The 16,244-nt window shown below is 53.1% G+C and overlaps 1 protein-coding gene across 2 annotated transcripts in view; it reads right to left on the bottom strand.

Annotated features, from left to right (window-relative positions):
- DNAJC6 (DnaJ heat shock protein family (Hsp40) member C6) overlaps window positions 1-12,213 on the bottom strand; it is a 42,490-nt gene extending 30,277 nt beyond the window's left edge. Inside the window, exon 1 of one of the 2 annotated variants that reach the window (XM_054286290.1) lies at window positions 12,156-12,213. In XM_054286290.1, coding sequence (XP_054142265.1) covers window positions 12,156-12,177 — 22 coding nt within the window. In that variant the 5' untranslated portion in view covers window positions 12,178-12,213. Of the gene's footprint in view, window positions 1-3,265; window positions 3,453-12,155 lie in introns of those variants that run through there. The other variant, XM_054286289.1, reaches the window with a different exon arrangement.
- Window positions 12,214-16,244: the final 4,031 nt, after the last annotated feature.

Below are 16,244 nucleotides of genomic sequence, written 5' to 3'. Positions count from 1 at the left end.
CCCAGGTGCAGAAGAAATCCAATATGAGGGTAAAGAAAAGAAAGGTTTGATTGTTCACCTTTTTAACTTCACTGGAAAAGGTCTTTAGCTGCAGCAGAGCTGTGGCAGCGGGAGCTGGGCAGTGCCTGTCCCAGTCCCCCTGTCCTGGGGACAATTTGGGCCCCTCAGGACAAGGACATGGAGGGGCTGGAGTGTGTCCAGGGAAGGGAATGGAGCTGGGGAAGGGTCTGGAGAACCAGGAGAGGCTGAGGGAGCTGGGCAGGGGCTGCAGAATCCCTGAGGAAGCTGGGCAGGGGCTGCAGAATCCCTGAGGGAGCTGGGCAGAGGCTCAGGGGGCCCTTTTCCAGACCTAATGATTCCATGGTTGTCTGTTCAGCTCCCCACAAGACAGACAGACAAACCAGTGTCCCAGTGTCCCCCATCACTGGTGGCACTGGGTTCTCCCCCCAGACTGTTCCCCTGCCCACTGCAAACAGCAGCTGCTCTGCCCCACAGGAAACCATCACTGAAAATCAGGGAAAAAAAAAGAAAAAAGGACATAACAAGCTTGGATATGGCCAAGGCAACTCAAAGGTTTCGCCTTCAGGGTCTGACACTGAATTCCACAGACAAGAGATCCCCCTGTCCCACCAAAACCCAGCAGCACAGTCTTTTCCCTGAGATGGATTTTACCCCACCCTTCTCCTTCCTGAGGAATTCAGATCTCTTTCCCACCTGAATTATTCTCAAGCACTGCCCACCTTGGGAGTTTCAACTCTGGCATCATTGGGAGGAGACTGAAATATTTATAATACCAATATTTTCTCTACTTAAACAAAAAAGAAATGCACAGAATGTGAGTGGTGTTTTTTCCTTGTTCCTATTAAGCCAAAATCCCAAGCACCTCATTCTCCTGTCTGTGTCTTATACTGCTCCCTAATCCTTGTCCCCAATTATCCATCTGCAGCCTGTGTGAAAGATAAATCATGTCCCCCAGTCCAGGAGCAACTTCAATCACCAAATCACTCGGAATCACAAGCACACCTGAGGGGTGGATTTGGTTCTTTAAGCTGCTGTAATTTCATAGTTGGCAAAGAAAAATGGCTTTGCAGTGAGCTGGGAGAAATTAGGAATTTATCAGCCTGAAGTGCTCAGATGAACAAGAGAGATACAAGTGTGGGGTTTGGGTTTGGAACAGAGCATCACAAGCAACACAGAAAATTTTAAAATTTTGTTTTGGAACAACCACCAAACAGTCCTTATTAAATAAAGAGGTTATTTAAAAAATAACCTATAAATAGAATTCAAGGGCCACATTAAGACCTGAGGCTTTTTGCTGCTCAAGTGCCAGGTGTGTTGTTCAGAGCACCTGTAAAATTGAGGCAGGGAGAGTGAACTGAAAGGAGAAAACTCTGGCTGAGACAGATCCCTTAAAAATCAGTTCCCAAATCCCAGAGCCAGCCCATGTGTTTGGGAAGAATATCCTGGAAACTGGTAGAGGCCATTAATACAATTTAATGCTCTGGGCTAGAATCAGAGGAGCTGCAGAGTGGAAATGGCTGAATATTGCAGAAAACCTGTAAATAAAGCCATTGTCTGGCTGCCCATGAGCAGGGGGGTTTTGTTGCTTGTTTTATTTTGCTCAGCAAAACCAGAGAGCCAAATTGAGCTGCACTCAAACTCTTCTAAGTGGATTTCTTTGTAATTTAAGCCCAGGATGAGGCTGGAGAGGAGCCCCACACCTGCCTGGGAGCCACCACCACCTCCCACTGCCCCTCTGCCTCTGCTCCCTGGCCTGGCAGGAAATTCATCCCATTCATCCAGGCAATGGCCCTGATGATAGACATTAACCTGCCTGCAGCATCTCACCATCCCAGCAGCTGCCAGGACCCAAATCACTCCAACACAGCAGCCCACTGTGAGTAAGGAGCTGCTGGCACAGCCTGTGATTATGAGCAATTGCAGCAGAGATGTTGTAGCAGCAAATTCAGAGATGTGTCGGAAGTTTGGGAGTAAAGTAAGTTAGAGAAAAACAAACACCAGCCTAAAAGAAGGCTTGGAAGCAAATTCAGAAGGCAAAGGGGAAGAGGAAAACATGACTGAAAGTGTTCAAGGAGGTGGGACAGGGCTGGAGCAGCCTGGGACAGAGCGAGGTGTCCCTGCCCCTGGCAGGGGCGGCACTTTAAGGTCCCTTTAACCCAAACCATTCTGAGATTTTATGATTCTTGTTACATCAGAAAAAATGGGAGGAAAAAATCAAGAATAAGGCTCTCCCTGCCCAAGCCCAGCCATGGCTCATTAGGGTGGTTTTTTCCCTCAAAAAGAGGTTACCAGGTTAAGAAAAGAGGCTGTATCTGAAGTGCTTGTGGGGTGCCTCTGGCCCAGCCCTGTCCTTCCTGGAACATGCAGGTGTTTTCCTTGGGAATTACAGTGATGGGCCAAGCAGTAAAGGGTTCAAATGGAAAGAGGGAAAATTTGGGTCAGATTTACAGACAGAATTGTTCCAGTGAGGGTGGGCAGGCCCTGGCACAGGTGCCCAGAGCAGCTGTGGCTGCCCCTGGATCCTTGTCAGTGCCCAAGGCCAGGCTGGAGCACCCATGGCAGGGTTGGAATGGGATGAGATTTCAGGTCCTTCCAACCCAAACCATTCCATGACTCTGTGATTCCGTGCTGCAAGACCACCCTATAGCAGGTGGCCATGAGTGTGGTCCCTCCCGAGCACCCAGGGTGTTTCCCTGCACCACTCCGGGCTCCACAAGTTCCTGCAAAGGCTGTGGATGCTCCTGGAGGTGGGCAGAGGTGAGGAACCACAACCAGAGGGGTCCCTTCAAAGCATGGCCACTCTCCCCACTCCTGGTTAGCCAGGCAAATTTGAACCTTTCGAGGTGAAGAGCTCTCTATCCCATTACCAGCCATAAAGACCATCTGCTCCCTTACTCCCTGATTAAAAAAAATGGTGCACGCTGCACATCATCCATCAGAATTAATCCAACTCACTTTGATGAGTGCCTTTTAGCGGGGTGGGGGGGGAGGAAAAAACACAAAACCTCAGGACAATTCTGGGCATCCAACCCGTGGTGGGGAGGGGGAAATATCCCAGAGCGCTCCATCCATTTTCCCTCATGCCTCGCACGCTTCATCCGCGGGAGCGGGGGGCTCAGGAGCCAGCCCCGCGCAGGCTGCGGCGCTGCCTGCCTCCATCCCGGCGCGCCCGGACAAAGGGCCGCTATTGTCCCCGCGGCCCCGGAGCCCCGCCGGGAGCGGCCCCGCGCCCGCCCCGCCGTACCTGAGCTGTCCATGGTGCTGCCGCCGCCGTCGGCGCGGGGCTGCGGCTGCTGCTGCTGCTGCTGCCGCCCGGGGCTCCGGCCGGGCCCCGCGCCGGCCCCGCCGCGCTCAGCGCCGCTGTCCACGAGCTGCAAGGATTCATAGCCGTCACTGCCGGGCTTTTTCCGGTAGCTCCCGAGCAGGCTCATGGGCGAGCCGGGCGGGCGAGCGGCTCCGGCGCCGCGGCCGGGAGGGAGGAGGGAGGAGGGATGGAGGAGGGATGGAGGCACGGAGGGAGGGCACGGCGAGCGCTCCGGCCGCCCCGAGGGGAGGGGAAGGGAGGGGAAGGGCGGGCCCGCCGCCGCCGGAAGCGGGCGGGGAGGACGCGGCCGCGGGAGCGTCCCGGGGCTGCGAGCCCAGCGCCGGCTGCTGCCGGCCCCGAGCGCTGCCGCCGCGCCCGTCCCTCCTCCCGGCCCTGCCTGCTGCCGCGGATCCCTCTCCTCCCGCCGCCCCGGGGCTGCGTGCGGGCTCTGGCAGCCGTGAGCGACACCGAGATGTCGGTGGCACGGCGCGGGAAGGCGCGGTCCTGCCAAGGTCACCGCCTCCGGGGCTGGCACTGCCCGCTCTGCAGCCCGCGGGAGGACGGGTGGCACAGCACCTCTGCACCGAGCCCCAAAACCCTGAGGAGCGTCCCTGGGCCGCTGGAGCGCCCGGCTGGGCGTGGGTGCCACCGCAGCAGCTGATCCCGGTGGGATGATGGGCCAACATCCCAAACCTGCCTTGTGCCACCGCCGCTCCGGCTCCCGGCGGTGCCACCGACTGCTAAAGCCGTTTTTGTTGTTGTCACCCGTCTATTTTTAGCTGTTCCCATGAAAACAGACTCGGGAGCAAGCAGAGCGTGGCCCTGAGCAAGTGATGAGCTGTGCCTTGCTCAGATGCAGTTTTCAGGCAGGCCTTGAACATCCTAATTTCATTTTGCACGGAACAGAGGAACCCAGGGATGCTCCAAAGGAAATGAGCACTATTAAACTCTTCTAAGTGGATTTCTTTGTAATTTAAGGAAAACCAAAGGCAAAAGGAAGCCCTAACAAACAGGCTCGAGCGTGCCTTTGATCTCTGGCAGAAAGGAAAGTTGTCTGCTCAGAAATTAGCCCAGCTTTGTTTCAAAGCAAAGACATCAATAAGCAAGGCCAGGCTACACAGGGCTTGGAGCCACCTGGGATGGAGGAAGGTGTCCCTGCCATGGCAAAGGGTGGGCCTGGATGAACCCCGAGTTCCCTCCCAACCCAAATAATTCTGGGATTCTCTGATTCCAATCATTTGTGTAGCAACACCCAAACCTTGAGGTATCGCTGGCACCTGGCTGAAATTTCCCTGCTGAAATTTCCTCTGGGGCAGCAGACATCTGCTCCAGCCCTACCTTGTCATGTGCTGTTGTTTATGTAACCCCTGAGATTTCATGGCATGGAGCAGACAAGGTACATCTGTGACCCAGAACTTCCCCAGAAAAACCCCGGCAGATTTACAAGCAGCAAACCAAAACTGAGCTGACCTGACATGAGCAGCTCCCTGCCAGCAGCAGGAACAGCCTGAACTCAGGGCTGGGGTTGTGGTTTCTACCCCCTCCATACTTTGGTCTGTGTGGAGCAATTCGTGGATTGCAACACGGACCAGCAGGGATGGGCGCCTCCCTCTTGGCACCCACAAGCAGCAGGTTAATAAAATCAAAAATAAACACGTTTTCTGAGCCATTTTGTGTATTCTGAGCAGCCTGGGCTAGTGGGAGGTGTCTCTGCCCATGGCAGATAGTTAGAACAAGGTGGTTTTGAAGGTTCTTTCCAACCCAAACCATTCCAGGATTCCATGATCTTCGCTAGGAATCACATCTGTCAACCTCTCCTGGTCAGTCTAGGACAAAACAATTCCTGTGCTCTGGGATAAAAATGGGAAATTTGTGGAGGGGGTGGAGGTGAATCTTCATTTGTTTTGCTTGCTCAGGTAAAGCCCAAACACATCAAAAGAGGTAGAGGAGAAACCAGGCACGACACAAACCCTGCAGAGCCTAAACCCCATCACTGTGGTGTTCACCTGTGCCCATCAGCTCCAGAGGCTCAGCTTGGACAAAATTCCATGTTCTCAATAAAAATGAAAATTCCATATTCTCAATAATCCAGCAGCCACTCCCTCGCTGCTGAGCAGCCAAGGTCTGCCTACCTCAGCTTTTTTTTGGGGGGGGAGAAAAATAACCAAAACTTGCTCCTTCTTGTTGAATCTGTTGTTAATTCCTTTCCTTGTCTGAGGTTTTGGGGGATCACAGAGGAATCACCACCACAGCCTGGAAAAGGGCGTTCTGCAAAGCACAAAAGGACAGAGCAGCCACTCAAGGGGATCTTGGGGCACAGAGGGAGGAGGAAACAACCTCAAAGTCCCACCCTTGCTTGTACAAACTCAAGGATTAGGGAACCCTGTGGGTTCAGGTGAAGCTGCACTCTTCCAGCAGGAAGTTTAGCTGAAAAGAACATTTAAAATAATATTCTCCTCTCCCTCCCTTCTCCCTGTAAGTTGGGCTAAAGCAGGGCCATGTGGTTTCTCTGGATTTTGGGGAACTACAGTATAAAAATGCTGTAACAACCAAAAAACCCAACCAAAATTAAATAATTTTGAGTTGCACGTGACTTTCAAAGCTGAAAAGGAAGGAAATGAGCCCCTCAGAAATATTAATTTATTGAGCAGTGGCTGGTGACAGATCTGAGGGGCAAGGCTGGCAGGGGCCACGAGGGCTGGGGAGGTGTTAAGGACATGCTAAGGAGGATTTCATGTTGCTCAAGCCTCAAGAGATACAAACCCTCCCTGTTCCTGACCTTGGGAAAAATTGATTTGCCAACCTCTGGCTGTTTTTCTCTGTCTGGGTTTGTTGCAGCCTCTCCTGGGTAAAGTCTCTCTTTGCGGCTGTAACCAAGCCCCTACTGTCCTGAGGTGCAATTCCATTTTCTGCCCCTCTCCTCCCATCAGCTGAGCAGCTCAGGTGAAATATTACACCCTGAATTCTCCAGGAGCACAATTCATCTGGGGAGTGCTGTTAGAATTGCAAATAGAGCTTGAAAATTAATTGAATACCTGGAGCAATACCTTTAAAACCCCCTGTACCAAACATTTGTTCTGGAGTCTCTTCCCTGGGAATGCTGAACTCCCCCTGCGCAAAGGGGACTTGTGGCCATGCCCAGGTGTGGAGGCACAGAATCACAGGGTCATGGAATGGTTTGGGTTGGGAGGGACCTCAGAGTTCACCTGCCAGGGCAGGGACACTCCCAGCAGTGAGCTGCAGAGCAGGGATCACCTTTCCTGCCCTCTCACCTGGGCTCATCCATGCCTTGGGCAGTGCCAGCAGCATCCATCCCTGTCTCAGGTTGGAAATGGGGCTGTGTGTTCTATCTGTCAGAGGTGGGGCAGTTATCTCTGTTCATTGGGCAGCTTTCTTTATCTCTTCCACAACCAATCCTCCCTCCAGGAGATCTCTTCTGTTAATGGGCCATTAATTATTAATTATCTGCTGTCCATGGCCAGTGAGTGTCCCTGCATGGCTGATCCAATCCCATCATCCCATGGGGAGATGCTCCGCCCAGGGGAGGAGCCAAGCATTCCTACCTGGGTACAATCTGAGCTTTGGGAACAGCACAGCAGCCTTTGCCCCCTGCATTCCCAGAGGAGCAGCTTTCTGCTGCCCTGCATTCCCAGAGGAGCCCAGGCCCACCCACACCACCTCTGGAGCTGCAGAGGAAAACTCCTCCCTTGTGCAGGATCCCTGCTGCAGCAGAGCCACAGCTGGCACTGCAGGAGGGCTGAGCCACCGTGGATGGGACTGTGCCACCACCATGGGATGGGACTGTGCCACCACCCTGACACACAGGGGTCAGCTCCTGTTCTCACTCTGGCAGTGAGTTTTTTTCTTTTTTTGTACTATTGCATTTGTATTTTTAATTTTCCTGGTAAAGAACTGTTATTCCCATTCCCACATCTTTACTTAAGAGCCCATTAATTTCAAAATCATAATAATTTGGAGGGCGGGGATTTCCATTCTCCATTTCACAGGAGGCTCCTGCCCTCCTTAGCAGACACCTGTCTGGTCAAACCATGGCAATCCCCCTGTGCTGCTCTGGGAATGTGGCAGCAGAACAGCCCCAGGATGTGGCTCCAGAGCCAGGAATTCCATCTCCAACAGTTTCCAGACCGGTGCTGGGATAAACCAGTGGGGTTTGGCCTGGAGTTGGGGATGGCCACATGGTTCCTCCCTGTGGACCAGGGAATGGTGTCCCTGCCTGCACAAGGAGCTGTCCCAGCCTTGTGACAGCAGAGCACATTCCCAAGGTGGGATGTGATGTTCCAGGGAAAAACTGGGATGGTTTGTGGGGATCCAGGTGGAGAAAGGGGCATCAAATGATCCAACCCCTTCTTAACCCGTTCAATGTTCAGCAATTCCAAAGTGGCTCTGCCTGTCCTGTTCATCTCTAATAAAAAGCAGAGGAGATTCTGAGATGGTTTGGGCTGGGTTTAAATGTTAAACTCGATTTAACCTTCAGCAGAGGAAGCCTTGAGCCTTTGCTGCAGTGAAAGCCAGCCCAGTTCTCAGGGCCTGGCTGCAGCTGAGTGCTCCCTCTGAGGATGCTCAGGATGACACGGGATGTGACAAATTTTCAACCCTCAATATCTTTTTCCCCCTCCTTTCCTCCCTGTGAGAGCACACCCATTAACCCCCCTGCTGTGTCAGCACATCTTTCATTCCTTGCCTTTCAGTCTTGTTAAAAAGCTGTCAGGGATGATCCACAATTTACTCATCCCAGCCCAGGACTTGGTTTGGGAGTGTTCAAGGCTTTGCCTGGCTCCTCAGGCACGCTGAGCTGCAGAGCTGCCTGCCAAGGGCTGCTGTAGCTGCTAAAAACACCCATGGTTCACAAAGGAAGAGGAGGAAGGGATGGGAAGTGGATCTATAAGAGGCCATTAAATAGGAAATGCTGGCTCAGGAAGTCCCCAGCCTGCAAAATGTTGGAAAATCAGAGGCTGCACAGCCATTCACCATCAGGTATTTTGGGAAAAATCAGATATTTTGTGGCCTAACTGCTGTTTGTTCATCATTTCCCATTCACTGTGAGGTAAGTAGTTAAACCCTGAGGAAAATCTGGGCACTGGGTGCTGTCTGCACTGGAAGATGGCTGGTGGGGAAAACAGGGAGGAAAATTATACAACCAAGTGTCATCCTGGGGTTGCATCAGCTGCAGCTGCTGAGCTCAGGGTCAGGCCCCAGCAGAGAACTCCATGGGAATGGCCAGGACATGGTCTCAGGTAGCTCTGAGCCCTCAGGTAACTCTGATCTCCCTCAGTTTTCATGGAAAATCAGATTTTCCATGAAAACTGAGGGAGATCACAGCTGGGGCTGCCATCCCTTCCCCAGGAGGGACAGGGTGAGGGTTTCCTGAGGGGGAATGGTGTTCCCTCAGTCCAGGCATCACTGGGATGGATTTCCTGGGTGGATATTTAAGAGAGACCCAGGGCAGGAAGATACAGAAGGCTCTGGTAGCACAGGAAAGTTGGCCAGAAACAACACAACCCCATTGATGTGTTTCTACCTTCTGCCAGAATTTAGGTTTTAACCTAAAACTAACAGGGAAAATGATATTATTACAGCTTTTCTACTCTGGCTGATATAAAATATTCTGAAATTGTATTTGTCTCAGCTTGTGGTGACTTGCAGGTCCTGACTGAGGCAGTTTGGGTTGAGGTTTATGAATGAGCATCACTTCCAAAGGGACCCCCAGGGCTGCTCGTGCTCTCTGCCACATCCCGGTTTTATCCTTGTGTGCTCTGAGCTTTGGGGTGTTGGTCAAGGCACAGACACCCAGTTTGATGTGGGAATGGATTTCAGCTGGCACAGGTGCCCAGAGCAGCTGTGGCTGCCCCTGCATCCCTGGCAGTGCCCAGGGCCAGGCTGGAGCAGCTGGGACAGTGGGAGGTGTCCCTGCCATGGCAGGGTGGCACTGGGTGGGCTTTGAGCCCTTCCAACCCAAACATTCCATGATTCCATGGCTTTGGATGAAAATTCAGCCTGGGGACATCCTTGGGGACATCCCAGGCATGGATCAGGCTGGGATTGTCCCTGTCCCTTCTCCTGGGGTCCATCTCCACCAGGACAGGTGACAAACTGCCCCTGAGCACTGGGTGGGTTCCTCAGGGTCACCCCACTGGGAATGCTCTCCTGGAGTGTCCCCAAGACCCAAATCCATGGAAAACCCTGTGGGCACAGAGCTGGAGAGTGCTGACTCAGCTCTGAGCCACATAACTCTGAAATAATGCACTGGGAGCTCTGTGGGGACCCAAACCCTCCCCAAAGCTGGCAGGGAGGGAGGAATGCCAGGAGGGAATGGGGAAGAGCCTGGTGCACCCCACCCCTCACAGACACCAGGGAAACCTCTGCTGGATGGGAGCAACCTGCTCGTCCTGCAAAGTTTTCCATGAAAACTCTCACTTGGAAAAGAAACTCAAATGGTTTTTAGGATAATTTCTTTTTTTTTTTTTTTTTTTTTTGCTTCCAATCATGATCTGGTGAAGTGAATAAATTCAAATTTTCCTGCATGGCAAAAGTCCCATTTCAGAGGATTTGGAGCAAATCCTGCCCTTGGTCTCAGTCTCCCTGCCTGATTTTGCCCTGCACCCCCAATTTCTCCATCTCTCCCTTTCCCAGCCTTAATTCAGGGATCTAAATTCCCATCCTTATTATTTCTGGCTGCTGAGGACAAGGAGTTATTCAAGAGAAAGAAATCCATATGTTGTTTGTGTCCACCACACAGGGCCTTATCCACTTTTGGGACTGTAAGAGCTCATAAAATACTGTTTCTAGCTTGGTATAATGATATTTAAAATTTTAATAAAATACTAAACCCCTTGTAAAAACATTAACATCATAGAATTACTAGTGAGAACCATTAATTATTTATAATTTCATATAAATTATAAATTTACATTTATATATAAATATATAATATAAGTATAATTTTATTTCCCTATTTATGGCACTTTAATTGGAGAGTTTCCCATGGCTGCTTTATGCACCCCTGAAGAAGCATCTATAATCCAATTTTTATGGGATTTACAGCATCTCTGCCTGCTACATCCACAGAATTCTGGAATTTCCAGGCCATGTTCCCAAAAATCTGGGAGCTGTGGACAGCTCTAGTGATTTTTAGAGGTTTCCTGATCCCTGGAGCTCGGTCAGGGCTGGATTAGTGGTTGGACTCGATGGTCTCAGAGGGCTTTTCCCACCTGGATGATTTGGGGATTCTGGGAGAGAAGCAGCCCTCTCTTTGAGTCGGGATGTTTGCCATGGATGAGTTGCATCCTTTGCCACATCCCTGTAGTGGTGCCAATCCCAATTCCCACCCTGAGGGCAATTCCAGCCCCTGAGCAGGGCCGGGCATGTGCCAGGGGTGGTTGAGCCCCAAAATCCCAACTCGCACCCCAAAACCTGCCTGGCACCCCCTAGGCTCTCCCTATACAATCCATCATCTCCCAGCAGCTTTTCCCAGCCACCTTTTCCCAGCGGAGCAGGCGGGATTGGAGCAAATCCTGCCCCAAACCTGCGGCTCCGGGCCGGGATCAGGCTGCGCCGGGGATTAGTTGGGTCAGCAATTCAGAGCCCGGCTCAAGGACAAACCCGGAGCCTCCTTAAGGGCTGCAGCCTCTCCAAAATGCTGCATCCCTCGGCCCGGAGCGTTCCCGGGATGCAAACAAGGCGGCTGTGCCACGGCTGGCTAAATTTAGCGGCACCGGTGTTGCCGTCACGCCGCCTGTGCCGCCGGAATCGCTCCCAACGCTGCCTTCAGCGGATTTATTTTATTTTTTTTTTCTCTCTCTTCTCAGGGAAGGCTATGACTAAGAGAAATGCACATTTGGAGGGACAGCAGAAGATGGAGGCCCCGGTCCAGCTGCGGAGGGAGAATGAAGTCGGGAGTTTGCAGACCTGAGGGTTCGCCCAAAACATTCCTCACCCTCCTCCTCCTCCTCCTCCTCTTTCTCCCTCTCCTCCTTCCTCCTCCTCTCCCCGGCAGTATCCAAAACAAGACTACGGTAATGACAGGCACAGGCACAGCAGCCAGACGGGAACGATGGGCTGTTTTCCAGCCGTGGGGGGATCAACACCTACCTGGAGCCGTGGGGAGCCCCGTCCCCTCCCGGAGCGCCCGCCCGGGGCCGCCTCAGCAGCGCCGAAGCCGAGGCGGCGATGTCCGCATTTACCTACGGATCTCGGCTGTTTTTTGGCCCGAAATAGGGATTTTTTTTAAAGGCAATGCAGCCCTGTGTTTGCCTCGGCACAGCAGAGGGGGGGTTGAAGGTCAGCTTCCCGCGGGATTGGCAGGGAAAGGCCGGGATCAGCATTGGATGGCAGCGTTCGTGCGCTGCCATCGCCGCCGATGCCCCTCCCGCGGCAGGTCCGGCTCCGGCCGCAGAGAAGCCACACTTATTATTTCAAACAGGAAAATCCCCTTCTCTCCAATCCGTACGCCCGCAGAGCTCCCGAGCAGCCCTGAAAGCGCAGCCCCGAATTTTGGGGTGCCGGAGGAGGTATCCGAGCTCCTGGCGGGCACCGCGGGGCCGGCGCAGCCCGGGGGTGTCCAGCACCCCGTTGCCAGGTCCCCATCCCCAAATCCCGGCTCCTCGCCCTCCCTGCCCGGCCGGGCACTTTCGGGTGCCATCCCTTCCCTGTTCCCTGTTACATAACCGGCTGCAAAGCGGGGAACCCTCCCCATCCCGGGATGCCAGCTGCCTTCCCAATTACTCAGCACAAACGGGCCCTGCACAACACCCCCAATTTCCTCGCCTTCCCTCTCCCCGCTGTTCCCCGAGCCCCGGTGAGGTTTCCTTACCGGGCTGCTCGGGGCCGTGCATGCTGCGGGGCTGCGGGAGCGGTGCCGAGCGTGTCCCGCAGCCGCTCCGGGCCCGGCTCCGGCGGCGGGGCCGCTCCGGCCCGCCCGGGGCGCTGCTGCCGCCGCTGCTGCGAGCTGCGTGCCGCTCCCGGGTTATTTTGGGGATTACAGACACTCAGCGAGGGATGGGGATGGAGGCAGACATATCACACCGTCGAAAATGTGGCCTGGAGTGGGATCTGGAGTCTGCGGCGCAAGCCTCACCAGGGGTTTTTCTGTTTGTTTTCCTTGGGTTTTTTTTTCTTTCCCTTGACTGTGTGCTTTTCTATTTTTCTTTTTTTCCTCCCCCGTTTTTCTTGCTCTTTTTCCCCCCCTCTTTTCCTCGTTTCTTTTTTTCTTTTCCTCATAGTTTTATTTTTTCCCCATTTTCCTGTGGTGTTTTTTTTCCCTTTTCCTTGCTTTTTCTTTTTTCCCTTGATTTTTTTTTTTTTTTTCTGGAGAATGCTAAATGCTGCTGGATGCGCCCAGCAGGGATGTCACTTGTCCAAGCTTTGCAGCCCCGGGGATGGGGCTGACCCAGGCACACCTGGGGCACTTCCCCGGGCACCAGGCAGACAAACACTTCAGCGATGCTGTAAACAAATATTTGGAGTCATGGAATCATTTGGGCTGGAAAATTCCCCTCAGCTCATCGAGCCCAGCCATGCCCAGCACTGCCAAGGCCACCACTGCCCCATGTCCCCAAGTGCCACATCCACAGGGGTTTTAAATCCCTCCAGGGGTTGGGACTCATCCACCCGGGGCTGGACAACCCTTTCCGTAAAGAAATGTTCCCGAATGTCCAACCTGAGCCTGCCCTGGTGCGATTTGAGGCCGTTTCCTTTTGCTTTCCGCTCCAGCGGGGCTGGGGTCAGGCTGTGGGGTGGGGACGTGTCCCCTGTGCCCTCCCAGCTCCCCCGGTGGCACTGGGGGAAGCCAAGCCTTTGATCCCAGCTGGATTCTGGCTCACGTTCCTCTGCTTTTTCACCTCCCAGCTTTTGTTTTCAGGCCGAGTTCATATTCCAGCTTACGCTGATATTTTTCCTCCTCGGGTTTCTCTGCCCGCACGTCCCCGCTCCGCCTGCGGATTGTCACGACCCTGGATCGCGACATCCCCCCTGCCAGCCGGGGCTCTCCCCCGCCTCCCCGGCAGCAGATTCCCGGTTTATCACCTTGTTTTCCCTCTCTCCGATCATTCCCGAGGCTCTGCTCTCTCCTAACTGGGAGTGCCCCGAGCTGATACTCGGGAATGGCAGCAACAAGAGAACTGGTGGCACTGGGAGGAGGCTCTGCAGCTCCGGGAGCTCAATTCCCAATTCCCAGTTCCTAATTCCCAATTCCCAGTTCCCAATTCCCAGTTCCCAATCCCCAATTCCCAATTCCCCATTCCCAATTCCCAGTTCCCAATTCCCAATTCCCAGTTCCCAGTTCCCATTTCCCAATTCCCAATTCTCAGTTCCCAGTTCCCAATTCCCAATTCCCAGTTCCCAATTCCCAATTCCCAGTTCCCAGTTCCCATTACCCAATTCCCAATTCCCAATTCTCAGTTCCCAATTCCCAATTCCCAGTTCCCAATTCCCAATTCCCAGTTGTCAGTTCCCAATTCCCAATTCCCAATTCCCCATTCTCAGTTCCCAATTCCCAGTCCCCAATTCCCAGTTCCCAATTCCCAATTCCCAATCCCCAGTTCCCAATTCCCAGTTCCCAGTTCCCAATCCCCAATTCCCAATTCCCAATTCCCAGCACTCGTGATGGATTCCTGGGACGCAGGACACAGCCAGAGCCTCCCTGTCCTAATGCTCCCTGGGATTTTTATCAGGGAGAAGTTAAGAAGGAAATTAAAACCACTTTTTTTGTGGGGCAGGGGGGGATTGTGATGGGCTTTGAGGATCCTCTCAACCGAAACCAGTCTGGGATTCTGGGATTCCGGGGTTCTGGGATTCCGGGATTCTGGGATTCCAGGTTAAAGATGGGAGGACTGGAGCAAATGGCTACATCCAAGCTGGTTTTTTAACCAACATTTTGCATTATATCAGATAAAGGACCCAAAGAGCTGTGTTATGTCCAAACGCAGGTCCTGAGGGAAATCAAATAAATTCCCACCTTCCTGCAGGGATGCTCTGATTCCTCTTCTTCCCCTCTCCTCCTCCTCCTCCTCCTCACTCCCACAAAGGAGCTCCAGGTCAACACTGCCCTGCTGCCTTGGCAAGGCATTGCCCACACAGACTGTGCCAGCACAGGGATCAGCAGGAGAAAATCTTTATTTACATCTCGAGAGAGAGCAGAAACACAGCTGCAGCGATTCACCGGGAGGAAACGCCGGGAAGAAAACTCCGGGAAGAAAACTCCGGGAAGAAAACTCGGCGCGACATTCCAGGGGCGAGAGGGGCTCCTCCCTCCACACAGTATCTCGGGTCGGTACAAAATTGCTGTGGCTTTACAAAAGGCTCGGGGTTCACAGTAAAACACCCAAAGGGAGCACGGCGGGGGCGCAGCCAGGGACAAATTCCCTGCTGGGGTTTGGTCCCGGAAAATGCAACAGGTCTGGTAGAAAATTCCAGCCCGAGGGCCGGAGGCATGCACAGCCACGGGATTTCTACACCGGTTATAGGGCTGGAAGCCTGGGAAAGGCATCTGCAGACCTGTCCTGTGCTGGGCTGCATGGAATTCTCTCTTCAGGAGGAATTTTGCAGCGGGGAAGGACAGGACATAAGGACGGGACAAGGCAAAGCAGGGATCAGCCCCTCTGCCTGGCACCCAGCTGCTTTTACAGCCTAAAAAAACCCCTAAAACCTCCTCCCCTCCTGCCCAAAGCTGTTCCAAAGAAAGCAGCAGACAGGTTTTGGCTGTGTCGGGATTTGTGTCTAAAACCAGCCCAGACCTTCATCCAGGGTGGTGGGAAAATCCCAAATCTCTCTGAAATAGGCTTTCCCTGCCAGCTGGAAGATTTGCAGCCTCCCAGCACCAGGGCATGGAAAGGCCTCCTGGGACTGCAGTGACAGCTGACAGCGCCTTTGTTCCCACCTGGAAAATTCCCACCTGGAGCAGGGTGGGAGCACTTTGGCCTCGCCCCAGGCAGGGGTGAGCAGGGGGATGTGGGCAGGGATCCCACTCTGGCTCCACCAGGATGAAGCAGATTTTAGGGAATCCTTGGTCAGCACGGGGATGCTCAGCTGGGATAAACAAACCCAGGCAGGAGCTGGAGTTTCACACCTGGAAAAAATCCCTTAAAAATTCAGTCAATCCCCTTTCCCTGGGCCACAGGGAAAATAAAGGAAAAATAAACCCAGGGATATCCAGCAGCAGAAAGGTGCTCTGATTAACCCCAGAGGTGCCAGCGGTGCCAGGTTCCTGCCCTCCTGTGAGCCCCCCTGGCAGAAGCAGAATTCCCTGCACATCCAGCAGCTCCATGCACAATTCCCAAAAGGTGATGCTAAAATTCCGCACTTTTTGTTTGTTCGTTTGTTTGTTTGTTTGTCTTAAACTTTTACAAATACACACCTTGCTTTTATTTTCCTTTTTTTTCTTAAATATATAGTTTATAAAATAAGGCAACTCGAGAGGACCAGAACTGTCCCCATTGCTCGGGTACTGCATCCTACAAAAAGAGGGTGACAGTACTTCCAGTTGAGAAAAGCCCAGCCCCACCACAACCCAAGGATGCTGAAAATCGTGGGAGAACACCTGGGCATGGCCCTGGCTGCATCCCAAGGAAGGAAAGATCTCTGGGGTTTCATGGGGAGGGAGTCACTTTGCTGGGGGACACAGCAGGAGCAGCTGAAGGGACCCCAGGCCAGGGGACCTCGGGGACAAAGGCAGCACAGAAGATGGAATGAGCTGATTCCTGCCCAGAACAGAAGCACAAGTGGAGATAAATCTTTGGGAGAAACTCTTAGGACTTTGCTGTCTTGGAATGTTGAAAGCTATAAACCAGGAAAGCACAAAGGAGAGCAACTCATCCCCAGCCCCAGGTCGTGCTGAGTGTCACAGCATTCCATAAAAACCTGTACAGCAGCTTGTCCAGCAGGGGATTCAGCTCTCCCCATGGAA

This window comes from Melozone crissalis, unplaced genomic scaffold (genome assembly GCF_028551555.1).
Source record: "Melozone crissalis strain CALT ecotype California unplaced genomic scaffold, PUWL_Pcris_2 ptg000045l_1, whole genome shotgun sequence".
Taxonomy (NCBI): Eukaryota; Metazoa; Chordata; class Aves; order Passeriformes; family Passerellidae; genus Melozone; species Melozone crissalis.
The sequence above is the reverse complement of the archived record's forward strand: the minus strand, read 5'-3'. Positions and strand labels throughout refer to the sequence as shown.